Below are 27,442 nucleotides of genomic sequence, written 5' to 3'. Positions count from 1 at the left end.
GTTGTATGTTTTTAAGCTTAAGGTGTGTTCGTTTAGGCCGCCATCAGACCATCTGATTTTTCACATGTATGTCATCAGCTGTTCTGATGGCTGCCTTAAGCTGAAAACACATACAACGTTTGAGTAAAGTTTTGCGTTGGGCGTTGACAAAAAACAACACAACAGGGCGACGCCGACATCAAGTCCGGCGTTGATGTGTTTGCCGGCATATATTTCAAATGAATTTGAATTTTTCGGCATCATGCCCAACAGTGTAAAAACGACCAAAACTACACAAAACTTTACTCAAACGTTGTATGTGTTTTCAGCTTTACTCAATAATTTGTACGAATTTGTACAAGTCCAGTAACTTCTTGTAAACGACTAAGGTCTTTTGCATTGTACTGTAGAGTAAACGAACAGCATCCAGTAACAATTTGTACAAATTTTAAGTAAACGATTGGAACTTGCTTCTATTAACACTTTCTGAAAGAAAGGGTGCTTCTATAGCTTCCTTTCTGAAAGAAAGGGTGCTTCTATAGCTTCTTTTCTGAAAGAAAGGATGCTTCTATAGCTTCTTTTCTGAAAGAAAGGATGCTTCTATAGCTTCAGAAAGACAGACAGAAAGCATGCTACTATAGACCCTTTCTGAAAGAAAGAAAGCTTCTATAGAACTTTTATTAATGAAAGGATGCTTCTACACACACTTTCTGAATCTAAATGTGCTTCTATAGACCCTTTCTCAAAGGAAGGGTACCTCTATAGACCTTTTCTGAAAAAGGGTGCTTCTGTAGACCCTTCCTGAAAAAGGGTTCTTCTATAGACCTTTTCGGAGAGGAAGGGTGCCTCTATAGACCTTTTCTGAAAAAAGGGTGCTTCTATAAACCCTTTCTGAAAGAATTTATATCATGAATTCAAAATATTAATAACATTTATGTATACATACTTAAGTTTATTTTTGATTAGTTACGATTCGATGAGGTTATGGTGTTATTTGAAATATCTCCAGTTTCCTCAATTCTATTATATGGCCTTCTCTCTTTCCGTGACCTATTCAAGTTATCCAAAACAGTCGCTAGTGATCCTTGACTTATCATATAATCCAATATATTTAAACGTTCCCGATTTTTCTCCATAGTTCCAAACAGATAAGAGTAGGAAACATTTACAATGGGCAAATAATATTTGAAAGCATTGCCGTTGCGTTTTCTGCAAAATATAAGAAGAAGAAATTACATAGTTATTGATTTTCTGAAGACTGTATTCTAGTCGCTGAGACAATAGTGATTATATTCATAGAGGGTGGTATTGCATGTTCTCGTCTCATGCAATACAAGATTAAGTCGACTTAAGAATAATAAAGCGACCATACAAAACCACACTTACTGAACGTATACATCCCGCCATGAACAGCTGTACTCCAAGTTTAAGGTCCAACATTAGCCCGCTTTTGAAAGGTCATAATCGTCTGGTCTTGCGGGACTTTAATGCTCATCATGATTCGGTCCTCGGAAACGACCAGTACTGGTTGAGCAGATTGGTTGCTCTATGTTTTGCACGGCCAACGAGGACGCCACTGCCAGAATTAGCGGAGAGTGTCACGGTTCGCCAGATATAACCATCGTTTCATCTGGTCTGACAAATGACGTCAACTGGCAACCCGTCGTTTCTCTTGGGTCAGACCAACAGACCGCCCGATTTCATCACATCTGAACGCCGCGCTTTCATCAATCATGGGAAAGCCAATTGTCCGAGTTTGACCTGACCTTTCTGATGTTGGGCTAACAGAAAGGACGTTCAGAGACATCACTCCGGCAGCCGAATATCCGATGTGAGATCAAAGTTCCCAGCAGAGGCGGCGGGTTAAACGAATGAACGTGATGGGCTTCGTCGTGGTAACTCCAGCGACCCAAGAGGCAGAGAGCTCACATTGGAAATTAACAAGTTGGTCGATGAACATAAGCGGAACAAGTGGTTAAATCACCTGAAGAGTTGCAACATTAGAGCCGAAATAAGTGAGTTGTGAGCAACGGTTAAGTTGCTCTCGAACCCTGGAAAGAAGGAGGATAGTCACGTTTGGCGACGTTACGCTAACTGATCCGAAGAGATGGATATTTTTTTCAATCGACAGTTTATCGAGCTCTCTAAAAGTGACAGGGCGAATAGAAAAGTGCTACGTCGCATTAGATATCTTCCTGTCGAGGACGAACTCCAATAATTTACAATGGATGATGTTGCGATTACCATCGGGAATGCTAAATCATCCAAAGCGTCGGGCCCTGATGGAAACTCCATGATAATGCTGAAACAGCTGATGTTGCGATTACCATCGGGAATGCTAAATCATCCAAAGCGTCGGGCCCTGATGGAAACTCCATGATAATGCTGAAACAGCTGAATGTTCCGGGAGTCGAGCATCTCACTAAAGCTCTCAACCTGTCACTAGTCACCAACATCGTTCCCGAAGTCTGGAAAAAAGACAAGATGGTCCCAAGAATGCAAACAAACAGACCGATTTCGCTTTTGTCACCCGAACCAAAGACCATTGAGACTTTAGTTCTGCCCAGCGTCGAGAACTCAACCAGAACAAGCCGTGTGATAGAAAAGTTATTGTGGCGCATGACTTGTAAAAGCATTTAACATACGACATTGGGATCGTATGCGGATGATTATACGATCTTGTCGTCAGGTCATTTGTTTTTCCATGTTTTTCCACGCAAGGAATATGCAAATATCCGCTACTAAATCTACGGCCATTCTGAGCAACACATGGATTCCAGAGGTAAGAACAGAGTTGAATGTCATGTTCGATTGTAGCAAAATTCCGAGCACAAACTGCACCAAAATCCTAGGGGTCACATTCGCTAGCATTACATGTTGTCAGCGTATGCCATATCTATCTGCGACAAGCTGAGATGTAGGAACAAGGTCCTCGAGTTCCTAGCCGGCAGCATTTGGGGTGCAGATAAAGAAACCTTGTTGACCACATATAAAGCGATATGTAGGTCTGTGGTAAGCTATGCATCGCCAGTTTGGTTCGCGAATATAAGAGCAACGAGACGCAAAAATTTCCGAGCCTGTCAGAATGCCGCCCTGAGAACTTTAACAGGTTGCCTCCTCATGTCTCCAGTGGACCATCTACACGAGGAGACAAAGATTCTTCCGGTACAGCAACAAAATGGCATACTTTTGTTGCAGTACTTGCCCGGGTGTTACCATGAGAGCCATCCTAATTACCATATGGTGGATACCACATTCAAAGAACTGGAGATAAACCCAGAGCCATATTAAGCTGAATAACGAACTTACAAACATATCATATGCTGTAACAACAACACCACCATCATATTTCATAGCTCTAAACTCCGTTCTTTCATCAACCGTCAGAAAACAAAATTTCACAGAGTTTACCTATCACCGCTTCAAAGAGCTATCCAACCTTTCTGATTTTCAGGTAGCAGAGTGGATTTTTCGGGACATCATCACTGTAGCAGCCGCTTCCTATATGCCTTTTAATCGAATACCCGAGGTGAAATCAAATTTCCAAATGAGCTTCGAAATTAGCTTCGCCGAACCATCTACAGGGAAATAATATTGGCAACCAACAGGTTGGCCTGTGATCATATGCGGACAATGTGGCTGAGCAGAAGAAGTCATTTAACCTATATTATAACCACCGCCTGACAGAATGAACGGAAGAGTATGACTTCGCATAAGATCTCCTCTGGCCAAAGACGGAGTACCACCACAGTTTACTATGGTGATATTGTAAATGTCATCCCAAACTCTAAAGCTGAAAACACATACAACGTTTGGGTAAAGTTTTGTGTCGTTTTGGCCGTTTTTACACTGTTGGGCATTTGAAATATATGCCGACAAACACATCAACGCCGGACTTTGGTCCTGTTGTTGTTGTTTTTTATCAACGCCCAACGCAAAACATTACTCGAACGTTGTATGTGTTTTCAGCTTAAACTATTCAAAGCGTCTGACAAAAATGCCATGATAAAGCTGAATGTCATTTTAGAAGTAGAGTATGTTATAAAAGTTCTTGTCCACAGGCAAAATAACCTTTTCTGAAGGCAAGATAGTACAGGTGAATCATACTGAGCAATTTCACTTCTTCGCGCCATTAAAAGTGGGTCCAACGACAATACTTTACCCCATCTCCACACATGTTAGTCAGAAGAGGGCTTAAGGCCTGCGTACATAAGCTGCTTTGCCTGATTGCCTTGCTTTGCTGCTTCAATAAAAAAATAAAAGAACAAAGAAGACCGACCCAATTTCCAACTGATGGCAACCCAGTTCGAAATTTCGTCTTTATTCTATTATTTTTATTACGTCAGAAATGAAGCAGGTAAGCAAGGCAATCAGGCAAAGCAGCTTATGTACGCAGGCCTTTAGGTCAGGCTTTATATTTTTCAGATTAGGGGTAGTTTACACTATATGTAAATGTCATATGACATGAAATTTTTCATCTTTATACAGTCGCTAATATGTGCAATATTGGGGATTTTCCTTACGCCATTTACTTTGTGCGTCCACACCAGCAAAATTGTAATAAAATTACGTCTCCACATTGCCTGCGTGGGTAGATATGGAATGTTTTTATTTCGTGTCATATGACATTGATAGATAGTGTAAACTACCTCTTACATCGAAAATCAAAGTCCATCGTACAATACTTACATCAGCTCGGATTCCGTGTGAAGAAACGATATAAAACGTTGCAGATTTTCCATGTCCTTCTGTAGGCTACAGAACAAAATAAAATCTTTCAAAGTAAATAACATTCGAATATTTCCAACATACTTCTCCTCAATTTCCTGCAAAGTTGTACCATCCATTTTCAGTTTAATCTCCATATAGAAACCCCGTGTATATTTCTGCCGTAAAAGTTGTGGACTACCTAAGGCCAACATCTCTCCCTTATTTATGACAATAATAAAATCTGCCAAAGTCTCCAGTTCCACCGATTCTTGTGATGTGAAAATAATTGTATTACCATTTTCACGCATTCGCCGTTTCATCAAAGTCCACAAAAACTGACGTTCCCTCGAATCCAAACCTTTGGTAGGCTCATCAAATATCAACACTTGATTGTTAACTATTAAGGCAATGGCAAAGCTAATTCGACGCTTAATGTGTAACGGCAATTCGCTGAGGCGAATATTCATGTATCTCCGTAAACTGAATGTGACAGAAAGCTCTTTGATATTTTCTATAAATTTCGTCTCGGCATCTCCTGTTTGCAGCATAAAAAAGAATGAAAATATTTGCCTTGGTGTGGCCCCTTCGAAGTAGGCGTCTGTTGCATTGTTTTGTTGCGGTGAATAGCCAATACTTGCCAAGGCCTTTTGGTTAAACTTCTTCATTTCCCTACCACAAATGTAGACTTCACCAAAACTAAAACCTTCCTCCCCAATTAGTTGGCGAACTAGGTGGGTCTTTCCACTTTTTGAAGCGCCATAGATGCCAAGGCAATCAGATCTGAAAAGGAAAAATTACATAAGAAATAAAATCTACAATGAGGTCTGCTTTGCAAATTCCTCACCTTTGTAGGGTAAATGAAATGACCTTAACAACATGACTTCTTTCTTGCGGGATGCCATATTCTAATTGATCCACTAGGACGGCATATTGTCTGCAGTCTTCGATGCTCATTTGTGATATACGTACCTTTTCAGCAATAACCCGATCATCATCATAAGGATAACACATTGATTTCAATTGTCTGATACTGTTATTATAAAAAAATAGTAATCTGCGGAGCTTTAATGCAGTATTTTACCCTATTACTTACTTATTCGGAGGAGAATACTTCTTCTTTTTTTGATATAGCGATATTGAAATCAAAATTGTGAATAGAATGAGGAACGTGAGTGACATGAAGACAACTGAGGGTAAAATGCCCGGAAATGACCACTCGAAGAACGACTTATCTAAAAATAATATGAATCAATATTACGAAAATGGACTAATTAATCCAGCAGGGTGGTTAATTTTATATGAACAATTTGTATGAGAAATTTTATGTGTGAAATTTTATCATATCCAGAAGAGAGAATAATTAGTAACAAACTGTTTGATTTTCCTGCTTAATCCGGGCCTAGAAATGTGGCTGTTTCGATTGGTTGTAACCACAAAGCTACTGTAGTAACTCGTATTTGTTCGGTTTCCTGCTTTATGCGGCTATGACTCTATCTCAGTGCCGACCAAGAAGAGCGAAGTCACTGATGTGAATGTATTAAAAAAATTGGCAAATTATGACAGTGTGTTAGTAAGCTTGTATGCACGCAAGCTACAAAACAGTTGAAAAGGTACAGTGTGTCGTGCGGGCTTGTGCACCATCCTAAATGTGGTTGAACCAGATATACGCTGCCACCAACACGTTTGTGGATAAATTACTTATCCACGGATAAATTACTTCTCCACGTTTGTGGATAAATTACTTATCCACTTTTGTGGATAACATACATATCCACTTTGATGGACAAATTACCTATCCGCTTTTGTGGATAAATTACTTATCCATGTTTTGTGGATAAATTACTTATCCACTTTTGTGGATAAATTACTTATCCTCGTTTGTAGATGAAGTAGTTATCCACGTTTGTGGATAAATTACTTATCTACGTTTGTGGATAAATTACTTATCCACGTTTGTGGATAAATTACTTATCCACGTTTGTGGATAAATTACTTATCCACGCTTGTTGATAAATGACTTATCCACGTTTGTGGATAAATTAGTTAAACACGTTTGTGGATAAATTAGTTAAACACGTTTGTCGATAAAATACTTATCCACGTTTGTGGATAAATTACTTATCCAACGTTTGTGGATAAATTACTTATCCATGTTCGGGGATAAATTACTTATCCACTTTTGCGGATAAATTACTTATCCAATTTTATGAATAAATTACTTATCCACTTTTGTGGATATATTACTTATCCTCGTTTGTAGATGAAGTAGTTATCCACGTTTGTAGATAAACTACTTATCTACGTTTGTACATAAATTTGTTATCCACATTTGTGGATAAATTACTTATCCATGCTTCTTGATAAATTACTTATCCACGTTTGTGGATAAATTAGTTAAACACGTTTGTGGATAAATTAGTTAAACACGTTTGTCGATAAAATACTTAGCCACGTTTGTGGATAAATTATTTATATATTTATTATTTATATAAATTACTTAACCACGTTTGTGGAAAATTACTTATCCACATTTGTGGATAAATTACTTATCCACGCTTGTTGATGAATTAATTATCCACGTTTGTGGATAATGAGTTATCCAAGTTTGTGTATAAACTACTTATCCACGTTTGTGGATAAATAACTTATCCAGGTTTGTGGATAAATTACTTATCCAGGTTTGTGGATAAATTACTTATCCAAGTTTGTGGATAAATTACTTATCCACGTTTGTGGATAAATTACTTATCCACGCTTGTTGATAAATTAGTTATCCACGTTTGTGGATAAACTACTTATCCACGTTTGTGGATAAACTACTTATCCAGGATTGTTGATAAATTACTTCTCCACGTTTGTGGATAAATTACTTATACACGCTTGTTGGTAAATTAATTATCCACGCTTGTTGATAAATTAGTTATCCACGCTTGTTGATAATTTAGTTATCCAAGTTTGTAGATAAACTACTTGTCCACGATTGTGGATAAATTACTTATTCACTTTTGTGGATAAATTACTTATTCACTTTTGTGGATAAATTGTTAATCCACGGTTGTGGATAAATTGTTAATCCACCTTTGGGGATAAATAACTTATTAACGTTTGTGGATAAATTACATATATACCTATCCATACAATATACTTTGGCTTTAACTTACTGCAACATTGAAGCACGAATGAACATCCATTTTCTTCTGACTGACAGCCCTTAGTTCTGGAACATGTATCGTGACAGAACTGTCTGACCTTACTCTCAGTCTCAAGATTCCCCATACCCACTAAAATGGCAAAACTGGGTGAAAACATGAACAAATAATACCAAAATGTTTCGGAATCCACATGGTCCCAATAGAACAGAAGATATCCGCAGACACCTACAAGAAGTTAAATAAAAGTGAAATATTCCTATTTTTAAATCCAACCCTTTCTTACCCATTACGATTTGTATCAAAAATATTTTCAGAAAACCTTGAAATTCATTATCCGCTATACATGGAAAGAGGGCATAACACATGGCCAATGAAGCAAGGCCATATAGGCTGAGAAGATTAAATTGTACTATAAAAAAGTTTTATTATTTATTTTCTATTCTATTTTCAGTAAAATTTTATGCAGCTTACCTAGAATTGCTTCCCCCTGAGGTCCATCTGTAATATAAATATTAGTTGCTAGCAGATAGAGCAGGGTTATCATTTCGTAGATTGCATATTCCCATACGAAATTGCTGAGCCAAAAGTGGACATCTGTCATGCCTGCTAGGCGTTGTAAAGTTAGCATTTTGGTTCTGCGTTCATTGATCAGCATAACACTGAAACTGGAAATGGTTAAGGGAAGTATGATCCCCCAAATAATTGGGCTGTGGGGGTTATTGTTGCGATTGAAGGCAATTTTCTGGCGCATGGGTTCCCAAATAGGCTCACTTGTGATGCGCACCACTTTGGGTATTTCATTTGGATAAAGGTTTCTATAATTAGAAGACATGAAACTAAAGATCTGAAGAGAAGACACTCATTTTTGTTCTTACCTTAGCATAACATTTTGTGCCAGATTTAAAACCAATAAAGGGGCATGAAAGAACTGTTTATTTGTCCACAGCTTAAGCGAACTTGCATTGACTTTCTCAACGGCTCCAATTTTGTTACGATTTTCAAAATTCGTAAATAGGGTTTTCCTATACTCTTCATTGCCACATTTCAAATTGTTTATAAGCCACTTCTTGGGTTTCCAGTGGAACTTTATACAACCCATATCCTTAATTTCAGCTATTTCCAAATAATTACAATTTTCCCAATTCCGCAGCAATACATCTAAATTGGTATTAGGCATAAGCCCTATCTCTAAACGCTCCAATGAATTGAAATTGTTAAACATTTTTGGAATTGCGGCTATCAAAAGCAGAGCTAAGAATATTACAAATACTGGAATCATGTCTGCAGATTGATATAATAGCTTCTTATAGAGCAAAGCTCTCCACATGGCTATTTTTCGATCTTGTGGATCTGCTATTGCGGCTGGTTCTTTTACGGGGTAGGGTTTTGACTGATCTAACGACATGACAGTTTTATTTGGGTGCGATTGCCTTGGGGCTCCCGTTAGCTCCATAAAAGCATCATTCATATCATTACCGGTCATATACATGCTGGAAATTCCCAGGCTGGAACTTTCCTTTTCCAAATCCATTAAAATTCTTTGAAATTGAGAACGCTTATGCAAGGGTAGAGTGTAGATGATGCGATCGTGAAATTGGACATGTATCGCAATGCTGGATATATATTTTTCCAAGAGCTTAGTTATGGGTTCAATAGGGGTTTCGGGGATAAGAAGCAAGACCTGTAAAGAAGAAATACAAAATAAGTCAAAAGACCTGCAGAGGTCTTCTTTTGTCTAAAGAAGGTATAAAGAGATTTACTGTTGTCTAAAGAAGATAAGAAAAAGTCTGCTATTGGACGAATCAGTCCTCAAGAGGTATATGTTGTCTATAGAAGGGTTCAAGAGGTCTTCTGTTGCCAGAAGAAGTCCTCAAGAGGTTTTCTATTGTCTATAAACGACCTAATGAGGTAATCTGTTGTCTGAAGACGAGGTTAAGATGTCTTCCGTTGTCTATAAAAGACCTCAAAAGGTCTTCTGCAGAGATCATCAATGAGTTACTTGCCCCCGTAAGCCAATTGAGCACGCACAAGTTTTTTGGGCCTTTTGCTATTTTAACGCATGTGTTTTCTCGCACTCGGTATTTTTTCCACCACCACCAAAAATACTTGCGACGCATCAAGACCGTTGCTTGTGCGTAATAAGTAAAACAAGTATTCATCATATTTTGCACTGTTACAAAACTCGCAATCGTAGATAGTTTGCCAAGTGACTTATCAAGTGGAAGCACACACACAACACTACAAAAAATAAACAATTGTAATTTTATTTGTTGTTGTTTCGTTTGTGTATGCTTTTCTTTATTTGCTTGGAATGTTATGTGTGTTTTTGCATGTTCTTTTAACGTTTGAAAATCAGTGATCTTAGCTCTCATTCTCTCGGAGAGCACGAGACAATCGGTTGAATTACAAGGGTTGAAAACAATACTTGATGTGCAATGAGCAAAAAAGTAAGACAGAAATTGTTAGTCCCAATTTACATTAGGCGAGTTTACTTGCGGCAATTGTCAGTTTGATGGAGAGAGAGGTGAGGTATATGGTAACCCTTTGCCTCTCAACACCCTCTCTCACCCACAAACTGACAATTGCCGCAAGTAAACTCGCCTAATGTAAATTGGGACTTATTGCGTATTTAAAACTACTTGGCAAAGCATACGCAAGTGTCAAAAAATATCCATTTTTAAACAACTTATTTTTTGAGTGGCTAGCCACACTCGTACAATAAATGCAAAACTTGCATTTATTTTTTAGAGTAGCAAGCCGCACATACGCTTGTTTTTCAGCATGTGGCTTATGAGTGTCAAAATCAGCTACTTGCGCACTTCTCTGGTCTTCTGTTGTCTAAAGAATACCACAAGATAAATTCCATCTGTAGAAGACCTCGAGAGATCTTCTGTTGGATATGAAAACCTTAAGAGGTTTTCTGTTATCTAAAGAAGACCTCAAGAGGTTTTCTTTTTTTTTAAGAATACATCATGGGGTCTTTTGTTGTCTCTAAAAGACCTCAAGAAATCTTCTCTTATCTATAGATTATCTCAAGAGATATTCTGCTGTCTAAAGAAAACCTCATGAGCTCTTGTGTTCTCTGTAGAAGACATCAAGAGTCGTCCCTTCTGTAGAAGACATCAAGGGGCGTCCGTTCTTTTCACTAGTGGACCTCAAGAGGTCTTCTGTTGTCTATAGAAGACAACAACAAGTCTTCTTTTGGCTATAGAAGACTTCAAGAAGTTTTCTGTCTATAGAAGACCTCAAGAGGTTTTCTATCTGTAGAAGACCTCAAGGGGTCTTCTGTCTATAAAATACCTCACGAAGCCTCCTGTCTATAGAAGACCTAAAGAGGTCTTCTTCTTCTGTCTATAGAAGATCTCAAGAGGTCTTATATCTATAGAAGACCTAAAGGTCTTCTGTCGGTCTATAGAAGACCTGAAGAGGTCTTCTGTCTGTCTATAGATGACCTCAAGATGTCTTCTGTTGTCTATAGAAGACCTCAACAGGTGTTCTGTTGTCTACAGGAGGCCATGAGAGGTCTTCTATTGACTGTAGAAGACGTCGAGAGGTCTTCTGTTGGCTATAGAAGACTTCAAGAAGTTTTCTCTGGAGGTGTTCTGCCTACAGAAGACCTCAAGAAGTCTTCCGTTTATAGAATACCTCAAGAAGTCTTCTGTCTATAGAAGACCTCAAGGTGTCTTCTGTTTATCTGTAGAAGACTTAAAGAGTTCTTCTGTCTATAGAAGACCTCAAGAGATCTTCTGTCTATAGAAGACCTCAAGAGGTCTTCTGTCTATAGAAGACCTCTAGAGATGTTCTGTCTATAGAAGACCTCAAGGTGTCTTCTGTTTATCTGTAGAAGACTTCATGAGGTCTTCTGTCTATAAAAGACCTCAAGAGATCTTTTGTTTATAGAAGACCTCAAGAGGTCTTCTGTCTATAGAAGACTTCAAGAAGTCTTCTGCTATAGAAGACTTCAAGAAGTCTTCTGTCTATAGAAGACTTCAAGAAGTCTTCTGTCTATAGAATACCTCAAGAGATCTTCTGTCCATAGAATACCTCAAGAGGTGTTCTGTCTACAGAAGACCTCTAGAGATGTTCTGTCTATAGAAGACCTCAAGGTGTCTTCTGTTTATCTGTAGAAGACTTCATGAGGTCTTCTGTCTAAAGAAGACCTCAAGAGATCTTTTGTTTATAGAAGACCTCAAGAGGTCTTCTGTCTATAGAAGACCTCAAGGTGCCTTCTGTTTATCTATAGAAGACTTCAAGAGGTCTTCTGTCTATAAAACGACCTCAAGATGTCTTCTGTCTATAGAAGACCTCAAGGCGTCTTCTGTCTATAGAAGACCTCACGAAGTCTCCTGTGTATAGAAGACCTCAAGAGGTATTTTGTTTATAGAAGACCTCAAGAGGTCTTCTGTCTTCAAATACCTCAAGGTGCCTTCTGTTTATCTGTAGAAGACTTCAAGAGGTCTTCTGTACATAGAAGACCTCACGAGATCTTTTGTTTATAGAAGACCTCAAGAGGTCTTCTGTCTATAGAAGACCTCAAGGTGTCTTCTGTTTATCTGTAGAAGACCTCATGAGGTCTTCTGTCTATAGAAGACCTCAAGAGATCTTTTGTTTATAGAAGACCTCAAGAGGTCTTCTGTCTATAGAAAACCTCAAGGTGCCTTCTCTTTATCTGTAGAAGACTTCAATAGGTCTTCTGTCTATAATAGACCTCAAGATGTCTTCTGTCTATAGAAGACCTCAAGGCGTCTTCTGTCTATAAAAGACCTCACGAAGTCTCCTGTGTATAGAAGACCTCAAGAGGTCTTCTGTCTATAGAAGACCTCAAGAGGTCTTCTGTCTATAGAAGACCTCAAGAGGTCTTCTGTCTATAGAAGACCTCAAGAGGTCTTCTGTCTATAGAAGACCTCAAGAGGTCTTCTGTCTATAGAAGACCTCAAGAGGTCTTCTGTCTATAGAAGACCTCAAGGTGCCTTCTGTTTATCTGTAGAAGACTTCATGAGGTCTTCTGTCTATAGAAGACCTCAAGAGATCTTTTGTTTATAGAAGACCTCAAGGTGCTTTCTGTTTATCTGTAGAAGACTTCAAGAGGTCTTCTGTCTATAGAAGACCTCAAGAGATCTTCTGTCCATAGAAGACCTCAAGAGGTGTTCTGTCTACAGAAGATATCTTTTGTTTATAGAAGACCTCAAGAGGTCTTCTGTCTATAGAAGACCTCAAGGTGCCTTCTGTTTATCTGTAGAAGACTTCAAGAGGTCTTCTGTCTATAAAAGACCTCAAGATGTCTTCTGTCTATAGATGACATCAAGAGGTCTTCTGTCTATAGAAGACATCAAGAGGTCTTCTGTCTATAGAAGACATCAAGAGGTCTTCTGTCTATAGAAGACATCAAGAGGTCTTCTGTCTATAGAACACCTCAAGAGGTCTTCTGTATATAGAAGACCTCAAGAGGTATTCTGTCTATAGAAGACCTCAAGATGTCTTCTGTCTATAGAAGACCTCAAGAGGTCTTCTGTCTATAAAAGACCTCACGAAGTCTCCTGTGTATAGAAGACCTCAAGAGGTCTTCTTCTATAGAAGACCTCAAGAGGTCTTCTGTTTATTTGTAGAAGACTTCATGAGGTCTTCTGTCTATAGAGGACCTCAAGAGGTCTTCTGTCTATAGAAGATCTCAAGAAGTCTTCTGTCTATAGAAGACCTCAAGAGGTCTTCTGTCTATAGAAGACCTCAAGAGGTCTTCTGTCTATAGAAGACCTCAAGAGGTCTTCTGTCTATAGAAGACCTCAACAGGTCTTCTGCCTATAGAAGACCTCAAGAGGTCTTCTGTCTATAGAAGACCTCAAGAGGTATTCTGTCTTTAGAAGACCTCAAGGTGTCTTCTGTCTATAGAAGACCTCAAGGTGTCTTCTGTCTATAGAAGACCTCAAGAGGTCTTTTGTCTATAGAAGACTTCAAGGGGTCTTCTGTTTATCTGTAGAAGACTTCAAGAGGTCTTCTGTACATAGAAGACCTTTATTTATTTATTTATTTATTTATTTCATCTACCGAGCTATCTTTTGTCTATAGAAGACCTCAAGAGGTCTGATGATGTCTATAGAATATCTCAAGAGACCTCTGTTCTCTATATAATTCCTTACAAGATCTTCTCATTTCTATAGAGGACCTCAAGAGGTCTTCTGCGGTCTGTGGAGGACCTCAAGAAGTCTTCTGTTGCTTATAGGGGTCCTAGAGGTCTTGTTTTGTCTAAAGAAAACCTCGAGAGATTTTGTGTTGTCTAAAGAAGACTTCAAGAGGTCCTCTGTTTTCTATAGAAGACCTCCAGAGGTCTTATGTTGTCTATGGAAGACCTTAAGAGGTCTTCTGTTGTCAATGGAAGACCTCAAGAGGTCTTCTGTTGTCTATGGAAGACCCCAAGAGGTCTTCTGTTGTCTATAGAAGACATGTCTTCTGTTGTCTTTCTTTACTCACCAAATATATTCCCTTGCTAAGATTGTTCCTCAAATAGTAAGGTGTACACCATGCCATTAATTTACCCGAATTTAAAATACCAATGCGATCTGCAATTTCATTAGCTTCATCAATCGATGACGTGGTCATGATTATGGCCCGGGTTTTTCTCTCTTGTCTCAATATATTCCAATACATATGACGGTTCTCCAATTCCAAGTGATTTGTGGGTTCGTCCAGTAAAATCACTTTTGTATTTCCCGACAATATGCAACAAAGCTCTACTAGCTTCTTTTGATCAAAATTCAAAGTTCGAATGATTTGTTCGGAATGATTCAATAGGGGTTTCAAAACCAACAACCATTTGTTTAGTTCTCTTTGTAAAGCATCATCACCATCAGTTTCTTTGTGTTTAAGAAGCAGAACAAACTTCAATTGTTCTGATACTGTCAAATGATCATAAAGACTATTATGGTCCGTTGACACATCGATATTTGTTGAATAATCCGACCAGTTTTTGCTAATTTCTTTATTGTGGTTGTAGAAAATGCTGCCCTCATATTTTAGTCTACCTGCCAAAAGGGAAATGAATGCACTTTTTCCACTACCATTTGGCCCCAAAATTACTGATATTTCATTTTCAAATATTCTCATTGATATGTTCTGCAACGAGGGATTTGACGAGCGAAAATTATTTTGAAATGTTGAGACATTCTGCAGCATCAATAGATGACCTTCCAATGGCCCATATTCAAATGTTTTCCAATTGTTGTCTTTGTGGGCATAAGTGAAAAAGGAAGAGGTGGTCTCATTTAGAAACTCTTGTTTATTATTTGTATTTTCTTGAAGGTGACCCTTGGACTCCTCTGGACATCCTCTACATCTGGGCTTTAGAAACTGAAGACAGCAGCAATAAAATACAAAGGCACACATTTGTACAAGCAGTAGCAGCCAAAATTTGTATGAGTCCTCCTCCTTCTCTTTCATGTGTTCCTCCAAATATTGTAGACCGAATGGAAAGAAGTTATTGGGAAATATCAAGAAATAGAGTACAATTTGGAAATCTATTGCCTCTGAGTTTCCAAGTTTTATTGAAAAGATTACATAGCTAGCCAGCCATAAAGAGGTGGCAAAGAGCAGGGCAGATTTTGTATTTTTCCCCAATAATGTGGCTAAAACGAAAGCGTTTAAAAGTAAACTGGAACTGTGGAATATCAGAAACAATAGAAGAGAACCACAATATTGCCCGATGTAGGCGCCAATGTAGGACTGTTCAATCTGAAACAAAAATTTAAATTTTTTAAATAATTTCCAAGGATATTGGATTTCCGATTTCATAGTTCATCTTACCATTAAGAATCCTAAGATCAGCAAATTGATAATCATAAAATGAACAAATGCAACTAAAAAGTGCCCAAACCAGTAATCCATATATGATATTCCGTAGACGTAGTTATGACCTTGAATGCCATTTTCAGCTTCTTTTGCTACTTTCTAAAACAACAACAAAATTCTCAATATAATAAAGAGATTAAAAACAAATAAAAAATATCGAAGCAAAAATCGACGCAGACAAATATGTTGTTTCACCAGAAGTTCGCACCCGATTGACTGATTGGGCGCATAAACATGAACTGATACACAACAAATAGCCGCCTCATAGAGGGATCGACTTTCTTGGTCAAAATTATAATTTTTGTTGCTTTTGATATATCCCATACAGAAGCGAAGATATTCGTTTTGATATAAAATGTTGACTTTTTCCCCAAATAAGTTTTTTGCCCATTCCTACCCCTGAATATTATCCGACCATTACCAAAATCAATAGGCTTCTTTCCTTCATCAACACCCAAAATTTGGTGACGATCGGTTTAGATGGACAAACGAACGGACGGACGGACAAACGGATACCCGTAGCCAGATCGACTCAGCTCGTTGAGACACTCATTTTGGTATATATGTATGGGTCTACGACCATTATTTCGATGCGTTGCAAACTTTTTGGCCAACACCAACTTATAATACCCTCCCCACATAGTGGTGTAGGGTATAAAAATGTCTTATTTGTTGTTATTAGAAAATTTATGCATAAATCGTTAACAGCATTCCATATCTATTCGTACAGTTTAAATATTTACTAAATTTATTATTATTTTCGCGGAAAATCAACAAATAATAAACAAATATTGAAGTAAATCCAAATTATCCTGTCCCAGAGTCCTTACAAATCCCCAGAAAATAAATTAAAAAATATCTGCGGAATCTAGACAATGCTTAGAAAAATATGAAACCAAATTTATAGAGATTGGGTACATAAATTGCATTTTATAGCAAAAACAAAAGAGAAAAACTTATTGTTAGACAATATTGTTGCAAATATATTTTTTGGTTTGATTCGAAAAATTAGAAAAAAATATTTGGGAGTTCTCCAACTATTTCGCTAAAATCTCATAAAATAATTAATGTAATCTACTAAAAGTTCACCAAGAAATGTGGTTTAGCATCGCGAAAGTTGCTTACTGTGATAACTTATAAGGATAGGAAATTAAGAGTAATATGCTGTTTATATTAGAGCTTTTTGCAGGGTTAACCTTCTTTGAGAGGATTTGTTTGAAATATAAGCAATGGAATTGACATTTAAAACCCAGTCGGTTTGTTAAATCCGGTTATATATAAACGGGGTATTATATTGAAATTACAACACAAAAAACAAAACACATTGTTCCACAACATCCCATACGGGACAAGGGAGACTTCTCACATATCAATGAGTGCACCTGATTCATATTTAGCTCAATGATATGGGGCCTACTGTTTATCGCCGAGTCCGAACGGCGTGTCTTAAAACACCACTTGTGGAGAAGTTTTTCATATTGAAATTACAATCATTCAAAAAAATGTGCAAATTAAAAACCCTATTAATCGCGAATTAGTTAAAATCAGTTGATACGCATCCATTTTTGGATTTGTCCAAATATATTTTTGCTGATTTTCCTATTTTCAAGGTATCTATATCCGCGATTTAGTGGATGGATTCGATCGCGGAAGGGCTCATTAGATCCGTCGCGTAAAAAAAAATTCACGCGGTGTTCAAAGAAAATTGAATGACACTTGTAACTTTTAAACGCAAAAAATAGATTTTTTTGAGAAAATTCACGCATCAAATTTTGGATTTTAGATTGCAGTTACTAGGATACTTTAAGGAGCACACTCATGAGATATATGTACATTAAACGACGTAAAATCACGAGTTCTATAATCATATTATGGGTTTTGAATATTATCCAGTTGCGCGTCCGGATTATTAAAAAATTCAAAAAATCCCGAAATTCCGTCTTCAAAATGTCAGCATACATTTTAGGTGGATACATACATCGAAAAATCATACACTAATATCATGTTGCCCATGGAGTATTCTGTGATTCTTTCTTTGGGCATAGGTCTAAAAAATTTAATGTTAAGCCAGAAATCGAAAGGGAGCATGAAAAACTTGTTGGCTTCAACCCATTTTTCTACATTGATGTTAAACACAACTTCCACGTAAATTAATTTTAATGGTTGCATTATGGGATCCCTCCTAAAACACTTCATTTTAAAGAATTTCAGTCATACTATATAGATTATGTTAACAGTTCGCGAATTCTGAATGGGTGAAACTCGGATACATCGATTGTAAAGCATTTTTGGTTTTAACCATATGAGGAAAAGACAAAATTTTTTATTTATTATTGTCTTTTTAGGACGAAGGCCATTATTTATGAAAGTTTTTAAATAACACTGTGAACCGAAATTTTGGGGGGTGGAAAATTCCTATTGGAGGTGAAAGCCCTTGTTGAGTATATACAGAACACCGAAGGACAGATTCGCCGTGAGTCGAACTTTCGCGATATGACGTGTTGAATATTTTGCTGGAGACCCTAAAAGCCATCTGGAATCAGCGTTATATCTTTGTTCGCTGTTGTTTAAGCTTATATTTAAGATGACATGTCTACAGTCAAATCAAATGAGGATTTTTTTCGTAGAACATTTCGACCTTCTAACACGCTTCCTTCAATGTCCTTTTCGTCCTTTATTTCAAGAACCGTAATAAAAGTGGTACAAGATGACATTTTTCCGCTTCGAAATATTCTACTAAATTGTGGCTCGGAAGATTTTAGGTACGGTTCCCAAGGACATAAAATCGATAAAATCTTGTTTAAGCGTTTTTCACTTTTACCCGAATCTTGCTCAGACAGCCCTATATCTATTTATTTCAATATATTATTGTTAACATATTGACGATCGAGAATTCTCGGAGTCATAAAAACTGTTGCATCTCGTTTTGCTAAGCACTTTAATTTAATAATTTTTTTGGATAATGATCCGGATATCCGATTTATGGAACCGGTTATTCTGATATTAAAACCGAATTTTTATCCGGTTTTTATGAACCGATTAACCGTATATGTATATCATTAGAAAGCTATTAAAATTGTCCAACAGATATGACTAATATGCATTAGACGTTTTAAGCGGTTATGGTGCTGGAACAAAAAAACCGTATTTTCGAACCGTTTCTTAACGTTTGTGGGGAGACATTTCTGTGCGTGAAAAAAATTATGATCATGACCTGGGGGGTGAAAAATTCTTTTTGGAGGTGAAAGCTCTTGGTGAGGACATACAGAATCCTGAAGGGCAGATCCGCCGTGAGTCCAACATTTGAGTTATGGCGGGTTGAATTCTGGGATGGTGACCCATTATTGCAAGTGTAAAAAGTTACGTAACTGAATTTCAAGTGGGTTTAGAGTTCTTCTGGGACAATATGTGCTATGTCGGCGTAAGATTATTTTCGTGACATGCCCTAGCCAAATCGGATGAATTTTTAAAGTATATTTTTATACCTTTTTCAACAACAAGGACATAAACAACAAAGCATGATAAGAGTAAGACACAAAATGTTCTACAGAAATCGTCTTAAATCGATTTGACATACTGTCCCAGTAGAACCCTAAACCCACTTGAAATTCAGTTACGTAACTTTTTACACTTGCAATAATGGGTCACCATCCAAGAATTCAACCCGCCATAACTCAAATGTTGGACTCACGGCGGATCTGCCCTTCAGGATTCTGTATGTCCTCACCAAGAGCTTTCACCTCCAAAAAGAATTTTCCACCCCCCAGGTCATGATAATAATATTTTTCACGCACAGAAATGTATCCTCACAAACGTTAAGAAACGGTTCGAAAATACGGTTTTTTTGTTCCAGCACCAAAGCCGCTTAAATATCTAATGCATATTAATCATATCTGATTGACAATTTTAATAGCTTTCTAATGATATACATATACGCTTAATCGGTTCATAACAACCGGATAAAAATTCGGTTTTAATATGAGAATAACCGGTTCCATAATTCGGATATCCGGATCTTTATTCCAAAAAATTATTAAATTAACGTGCTTAGCAAAACGAGATGCAACAGTTTTAAGGACTCCGAGAATTCTCGGTCGTCAATAGGTTAACAATAATATATTGAAATAAATAGATATAGGGCTGTCTGAGCAAGAATCTGGTAAAAGTGAAAAATGACCGCTTAAACAAGATTTGATCGATTTTATGTCTTTGGGAACCGTACCTAAAATCTTCCGAGCCACATTTTTGTAGAATATTTCGAAGCGAAAAAATGTCATCTTGTACCACTTTTATTACGGTTCTTGAAATAAAGGACGAAAAGGACATTGAAGGAAGCGAGTTAGAAGGTCGAAATGTTATACGAAAAAAATCCTCATTTGATTTGACTGTAGACATGTCATCTTAAATATAAGCTTAAACAACAGCGAACAAAGATATAACGCTGATTCCAGATGGCTTTTAGGGTCTCCAGCAAAATATTCATCACGCCATATCGCGAAAGTTCGACTCACGGCGAATCTGTCCTTCGGGGTTCTGTATATACTCAACAAGGGCTTTCATCTCCAATAGGAATTTTCCACCCCCCAGACTTTGAGCTCCATTTTGTTGCACAGTGTAATTAATTGGATTAATCGAGCTAACATGGCCTAAGGAGTTTTGTATTGAAAAATGAATTCTAGCGAAATGCCACACACTCAACCATTACGCTACGATCGTTTCGCCTGGTGGTTTAAGCCAGGCTCATCAGGCGTATTTGAATGCTAATGGCTAGAAGACAAAGGCTGATTTTGATATCTTCTATTTATACAAACATTTTTACAAATTTGTAATTATGAAGTATTTCTTGAAGTCTTTTTCTTTATCAAGTCACCCTAGTGTCTTGTCTAGGAATCATTTTCTCAATACATACACATATGCAATCGAAGGGGGGTTTCCTTCATGAATTGTAATGCCTTCAGTTTTTGAAGTTTTGGATATCATGTCGACTAGTTTGTTGATATGATACATTGGCAGTGGCTTGGAACGCTGAGATCTCGATAAAGAAAAAGACTTCAATAAATACTTCATAATTACAAATTTGTAAAAATGTTTGTATAAATAGAAGTTATTAAAATCAGCCTTTGTCTTCTAGCCATTAGCATTCAAATACGCCTGATGAGCCTGGCTTAAACCACCAGGCGAAACGATCGTAGCGTAATGGTTGAGTGTGTGGTATTTCGCTAGAATTCATTTTTCAATACAAAACTCCTTAGGCCATGTTAGCTCGATTAATCCAATTAATTACAAAATTTTTTAGTTTTCCATCGAAAAAAAATTTAAAATTTTTTAAGCTACACGAAAGATTTTTTTTACATTTTCAAATCTGTTCGAGATACTAATTTCGGTTATTGCGCGTAAAAGTTATAGCGGCTTCAATTCTGATAATAAGAAAAAATCTTATAAAAGCGCTACTCATTATATTGAGAAACATTGGAATTGATTACTGAGGTCCCATAACTTTAGTGAAAAAGTTGTAAATTTTCACCGAAAATAAGAATTAAAAAAATTGGTAGTGTGCAACCATGGTTGAACAAATATAAGGTAAAGTAAATACTACAACAAATACAACTCAACAACAACCACAACACCATGCTGGGCAACATATTTTAATAAAATTCAATCCGTTTATGTATCTTAAATATATATATATATATATATATATATATATATATATATATATATATATATAATATGTACGTAATCTAAACATCGCGAAGATTCAAATGAAACCAAAACTTTACAAATCTGTTTAGCGGACGCAGTTATTCATCTATTTTAGGTAAAATACACGCGAAAACGCACATTTATTATTGTAATCACTTCCCGAATACACGCTAACATCTTGAGGAAGAAAGGGAAGATGTTTATATAAATGTTGGGTACCTTTCAATGGGGAATAATTTTGAAGGAAAACTGCATCGGGTAATATACATTTTGAAATGCGTGTAAACCGCGAAATCACCAAAATCACATGTTGCGCATGTGGCTTCCCGATACAACGAATTGTTTTCTTTTCATTTGTAAAAATTTACCAATATTTACTTTGGCGGCGGCGATGTAGCATCGTCTGAAGTTTAGTGTGGAAAAAATTGTATAACGCTAATAATTTGCCCAAAGTGCACACACTTTTTATGCGAATCCGATTTCACTATCAACCGTGAAAAAATACATGGATCTAAACCTATTTTAATAAAATCCATCAACAACCGTCGATGTAGCATCACACAGTATTTTTGGGATAAATCGAATACAGTTTCCATACCGCTTAAGTTTTTAAACCTCTGTTTTCGCAAAAACGCGAGTGATGTGTCGATTTCTTAACCGAAAAAGAAACGATCCACAAAAAATGCGAATCAATCTGCGATAATTTCAAAAACATTTTTCGCAAATTTTTAAATTGTTGCAGTTTTCACGATCTATGGACCGCCGAAAAACTAAAATATCGCGTGGTACCAGCACACTCAAAGGGATATTGTAAATAAAAAATAGTTTTTTAGAAAAAATATTGCACTCAAAATTACGGTGATGCTGTGTGGGCTACATAGTCTATTTACATATCAAATTATGCGTAATCGCGAGTTCTTTGGTTTTTCTGATTGGTTTTTTGAAATACCCGAGTGTGCGTGCAAGTTAAATCAAAAATACAAAGAATACCTAAAATCCGGCTTCAAAATGCCAGCATCCATAAAAGGTGGATGCAGTGGAAATTTTGAAAAGTGATACATTAGAAGTGTAATCTTCATTTTGTATTCTTCTACTTTTACTTTGGACGATGTTCGTCATTTGAATGGTTTAACCAGCAATTGAATAGCAATGTAAAAAACCTCGATATTTTCAACGTGTTTTTGCCAATGTTTATTCATTTAAGCGGTCATCACTTCCACGCAAATTAAATTGTTTTTGTCAAATTAAATTGTTTTTATCAAAAACACTTAATTTGATCCAGTAATAGTCATAGTTACTTGTAAACTACAATAATAGCCCTAACCTTGGCTTCATGGAAACTAATTTTTTTTTTTTGTCCTTTAGGCCATTTTAATATTATAGTCTTTTACAGGGTTAACCTTCTTAACGAGGATTTATTTGACGCAAAGGAATTGGCATTTGAAACCCAGTGGGTTTGTTAAATCCGGTTATATATAAACGTACTATTACTCATATATATTCTTGATCAGGGTAAAATTCTAAGTCGATATAACCACGTCCGTCTGTTGAAATAAAGACACAGCTCGTAATAGCCCGTTTCCACGGTACGTCGTTCGTTCTCTATTCGTTGTTCAACCCATAACTACGAATAAATTACTTATTTCCCCACACAAAATTCTATGAACGAACGACGATTTTTCTACGTTGTTCGATTAGAAATACTCTCTGAACGACGAATAATTATGTCCCATCCCTAACAAATGAGAGAATTTATCGAAAAAATTAATTATGACATGTCTAAATTCAAAATTGAAAAATTTGTTGAAAACACAAAAATTTTTAGAAAAAAGGAAAAAGATGAATGAAAATTAATGAACTAAACATTTTATATAGATGCAGAAGGAAGATGGTTGTGTTTCCTTCTTAATTCCACACACATTTATTGTCCATTAGTTCAAAATCGCGTAAAAAAATCAGAAACAAAAAGGAAAGAAATAACTGAAAGTCTGTATACACAAACATTGTTTGACATGTCTCTCTCTCTTTAATTTTGAAAATAGAAACATAAAAATATATTGAAAATAAAAAATTATTCAGAATATATGGAACAAATTAATGAAATGTGTGTAGTTAAATATAGAAGATACATTTGAAGGAAAGTCTATTGCTTTTCCTATTCATTTAATATATATTTGTTGTGTTTTCGGTTCAGATTTTCGTAAAAACAAGGAAACAAAAATGAAGGAAAATTTGTTTATGTTTCTGTTAATTACAAATGGTGTCGTGGAAACGGGTTAATTCGTGTACGTCGTTCGACAGGCGAACAACGTAATTGAAACGCTCGTGTGAACATGACATAATTTCGTATAGAAGTTTCTATTATTCCTAGGATGTTTGGTATTGCAAATGGGCGACATCGGTCCACGTTTTTATATAGCACGTTTTTATAGAGCGGTACCACCCGATTTTCGGTATTTTGAAGGTTTTAGCTTCATTATCACACCGAAATGGATGAAATTTGGTACTTTGTCTTCGTTGGGGGTATAAAACTTTCCCCCAGAAATTTGTCGGTATAGGTTCACGCCTTCATATAGACCGCCCATAGAACGGTACCTCCGATTATCGGTATTTTGCTGTGACCAATACTCCACCCAAATGGCTGAAATTTGGTATTTGGTCTTCATTTGGGGTATAAAACCTTCCATATGAAATGTTTCGGTATAGTTCCACGTCTTTATATAGCCCCCATAGGACGAACCTCCCGATTTTCAGTGTTTTGAAGGTTGTGGCCTCAATATTCCAAATCGAACCGAAATCGCTAACATTTGGTATTTGGACTTCATTTGCGGTATTGAACGTTCCGTATGAAATTTGTTGTTATAGGTCCAGTCCTTCATATAGCCCTAATAGAACGGAACCTCCCGATTTTCGGTATTTTGAAGGTTGTGGCCCACAGCAACCCACCAAAATGGCTGAAATTTGGTATTTAGTCTTTGTTGGAGGTAGTCTTCCATGGGGTTATAAAATATTCCAGCTACTCGGTGGGTTCCTATATCCCCATAGAAGCGAACCTCTTGATTTTCGGTATTTTGAAGGTTTTACCGAAATATCGGAAATTTGGTATTTAGTCTTCATTGAGTCTAAAAACGGTACCTGCCGAAGTTCGGTATTTTGAAGGTCAGGCACATTGTTTTACCGAACTTGCTGAAATTTGAAATTGTTCCATTTTACTTCAATATAACTCGTGGTGGAGGATATAGCAAGTTCGGCCTGGCCGAACTTAACGCCGTTCTTACTTGTTTTATTTTTTGTTTCATACTTACCCACACCAAATTCAGAAATGGTACAAAATATATAAAATAATAAAAAGTCCAGATGAAATTGCTTGCATTGCCTTGACTTCCGCTTGTATTCTCGCTATTAGATTGAAATGAATTAAAACTTATTGAAGGAAGTTGCACCTCTGCGCCTTTGTCATAGAACTTCAACCATGCCTTGAAAATTGAATGTTGGAGCTGTAAGAACCCCTCCTTTGCATATAAGTTCTCAAATCCCATATTATCCATATTTTGTGTTGATGACCAAAAACACTGGCGGCTCCAACAATTTCCATTCGTATTTTTTAAAGTGCGAAATGGTGCGGGAAATCTTAAGGTTATGGATAAAGAGTTGGAAGTATATTCATGAAATATCACAGCAGCCAATGTTGAATTTTTATTAAAATTATATGTCATTTGGATTTCACTCTCAAAGCCCTGGGGATCATCTGCGAGGCTTAATGATGTGGAGACATTTTGCATTATGGTGGTAGTTGTTTCTTGAATAGGGTAATAGAATATGTTTTGTAAAGAGCCATTCATGATTTTTCTGTGGAAAAGAAAAACAATTAATAATTAGGGCGTAATACAGGTTGCGTATATTAGATCAGTAATATCGATGGGAGTATATTTTTTCATCGGTTTTTTAATTGGATTATTTTAAATAGCGATTAATATACATATAATGTATGTAGATATATAGCCCAGGATCTCGAAATCAAAAATCTTATAAAGTTTATACTTACTGTAAATCCGAAATATCTTTAATCTCCATACTGTTTTCATTCACAATTGTATTATTCCAATTCTCAGCCTCGTACTGTGTTTCGGAACCTCCGAAGACATGATTATAATTTAGCAATAGTATTATGAAAAACCCCGCTATTATTATCGCCAATTCCAGGACGAAATATATCCACGATCGTATGTCTTGTTTGATATTGATTTTTAGCAAAATAACTATTTTTTTGCTTCTCGACAACATCTTCAAAAATATATTTTTGTTTAAAATAACAGGGTTACCATGTCGCATAGTGGTTCAGAATGGTTTTTTCCTAGTCAAAACTCTCATGATAGAACAATCCCTCATCGGAGAACATCGCCCATCTATTACTGCTCAACTGCGTTCGGGATGGTGCAGCCATATAAATTCCTATAGTGCAAGGATGATAACAAGCAAAATGTTGGCAGGTCCTTGTTGTTGTAGCAACGCAAATATGTTCGTTCGTGTATTATTTCAGTTATCAGGTTCTGGTTCCTTTGTATCCAGTCTCAAGAATTCTGCAGCCTGGACTTGTTGTGTCCATAAAGAATCAAGATACAGGTGAGTGGGGTTAGCTGGGCAGCTATACAAATGCAGTGTGTCGTGTGGACCCAATATATGTACATCGTAGCATCAATTCGGGCCCAATACGAATTAAGGCGGCTGCATCGTCCGGATCTTAACTGGGCTAAAACCACTCGTGTTTGCCTTGATAGCAGACGTTCTTCTACTGCGATGGGTGGAGGGTGGTCTCCAAGTATGCCATTCACACTGTATCTCTGTACTGCCTGCGCAACCATGTCAGTGTGAATGCTATCCAAGCCTGACTGATAGACCCGTTGGTCTATAGGTTCTCTTTTATACCGTTGGATCTCTCTCTAGATCATGAAGATCTCTCCTGACGTGCCTGGGTGGGGGAAGCCTGTCCATTAAATGGTGACAGGGATTCTCACTGCGATAACACCCAAGCAGGTACTGCATCGACAACATCTTATTGTGTTGATGCACCGGTAAAATATTCATCTCCTCATGAAGGGTCTACTGGTGTCATGAGGAGGCACCCTGTTGCAGTCCTTAGGACATCATTCTGGCAGGTTTGAATATTCTTCCACTGCATAGTGCCAATCTTTGCAGACCACAGGCCGGTCTATTGCATTGTAGGTGGTCAACAAGGTTTCTTTGTTAGCTCCCCAAGCGCTGCCGGCCAGCGACTTGAGCACCTTGTTCCTACCTCTGATCTTATCGCAAATAGCTGTGGCATGCGCGGATGCTATCGAACGTTACATACAGAATTTTGGGGTAGTTAGTGGCCGGAATCCGCATGGATTTAGATGCGCATATTTTCATATTCCTCAGATGGAAGAAGTGCCCTAGGTCAGCTATGTAGACATTTAACCTATCACATATGTCATCGACGATAGGACCCGACGCCAAGATCGTACAATCATCAGCATACATAACGATCTCTATGCCATCTGGGGGGTGTGGAATTTCAGAAAGGTAGAGGTTAAACAGGTTCGGATATATCACCCTTCCTTGGGGAACTCCCTGTTTCACTCTACGCGTTTTGGATCTCTTGTTTCTGAATTCCACAAACGAATGGCGTCTGAACATATAGTTGATTACCCAACGTTTCAAACATGGCTTTAGAGTAGTCGTCTCCATATCCTCGAACAGCTTGGTTTGTGTTGACGGTATCAAAAGCCTTCGATAGGCCAAGAGCCACCATGACTGTTCGGTCGCACGGCCTTTTCTGATTCAGTCCTCTACTGATATGTGTGCATATGGCGTATATTGCTGTTGTAGTACTATGCATTTTCCGAAATCCATGTTGATATTGGGCATTTGGAAGACATCTTCTCATGGTGGGGAGGAGTAGTGCCTCTAGGATATTTGCTACTGGCGACAGGAGTGAAATCGGCCTGTACGATTCACCTCTACTGGCATCCTTGCCAGGCTTAAGTAGCGGGACCACCCTGCCCACTTTGCAGGCTTCT

At 37.3% G+C, this 27,442-nt stretch overlaps 1 protein-coding gene across 1 annotated transcript; it reads right to left on the bottom strand.

Moving 5' to 3' along the window:
* Nucleotides 1-910: 910 nt before the first annotated feature.
* LOC141397698 (ATP-binding cassette sub-family A member 17-like) lies at nt 911-25,688 on the bottom strand. Its single transcript, XM_073974335.1, has 13 exons — nt 25,429-25,688; nt 24,689-25,232; nt 15,636-15,779; nt 14,307-15,563; nt 8,717-9,522; nt 8,313-8,656; nt 8,125-8,250; nt 7,851-8,066; nt 5,783-5,921; nt 5,534-5,719; nt 4,792-5,469; nt 4,669-4,734; nt 911-1,188 (listed from the first exon to the last, which is right to left on the bottom strand). Exons 1-13 carry the CDS (start codon nt 25,665-25,667, stop codon nt 942-944), a joined length of 4,992 nt encoding a protein of 1,663 aa, XP_073830436.1. The 5' UTR covers nt 25,668-25,688; the 3' UTR covers nt 911-941.
* Nucleotides 25,689-27,442: the final 1,754 nt, after the last annotated feature.

The sequence above is a fragment of the Musca autumnalis genome, unplaced genomic scaffold (assembly GCF_047663935.1).
Source record: "Musca autumnalis isolate F117 unplaced genomic scaffold, ASM4766393v1 scaffold_3, whole genome shotgun sequence".
NCBI lineage: Eukaryota > Metazoa > Arthropoda > Insecta > Diptera > Muscidae > Musca > Musca autumnalis.
This window is presented reverse-complemented; position numbering and strand designations above follow the sequence as displayed.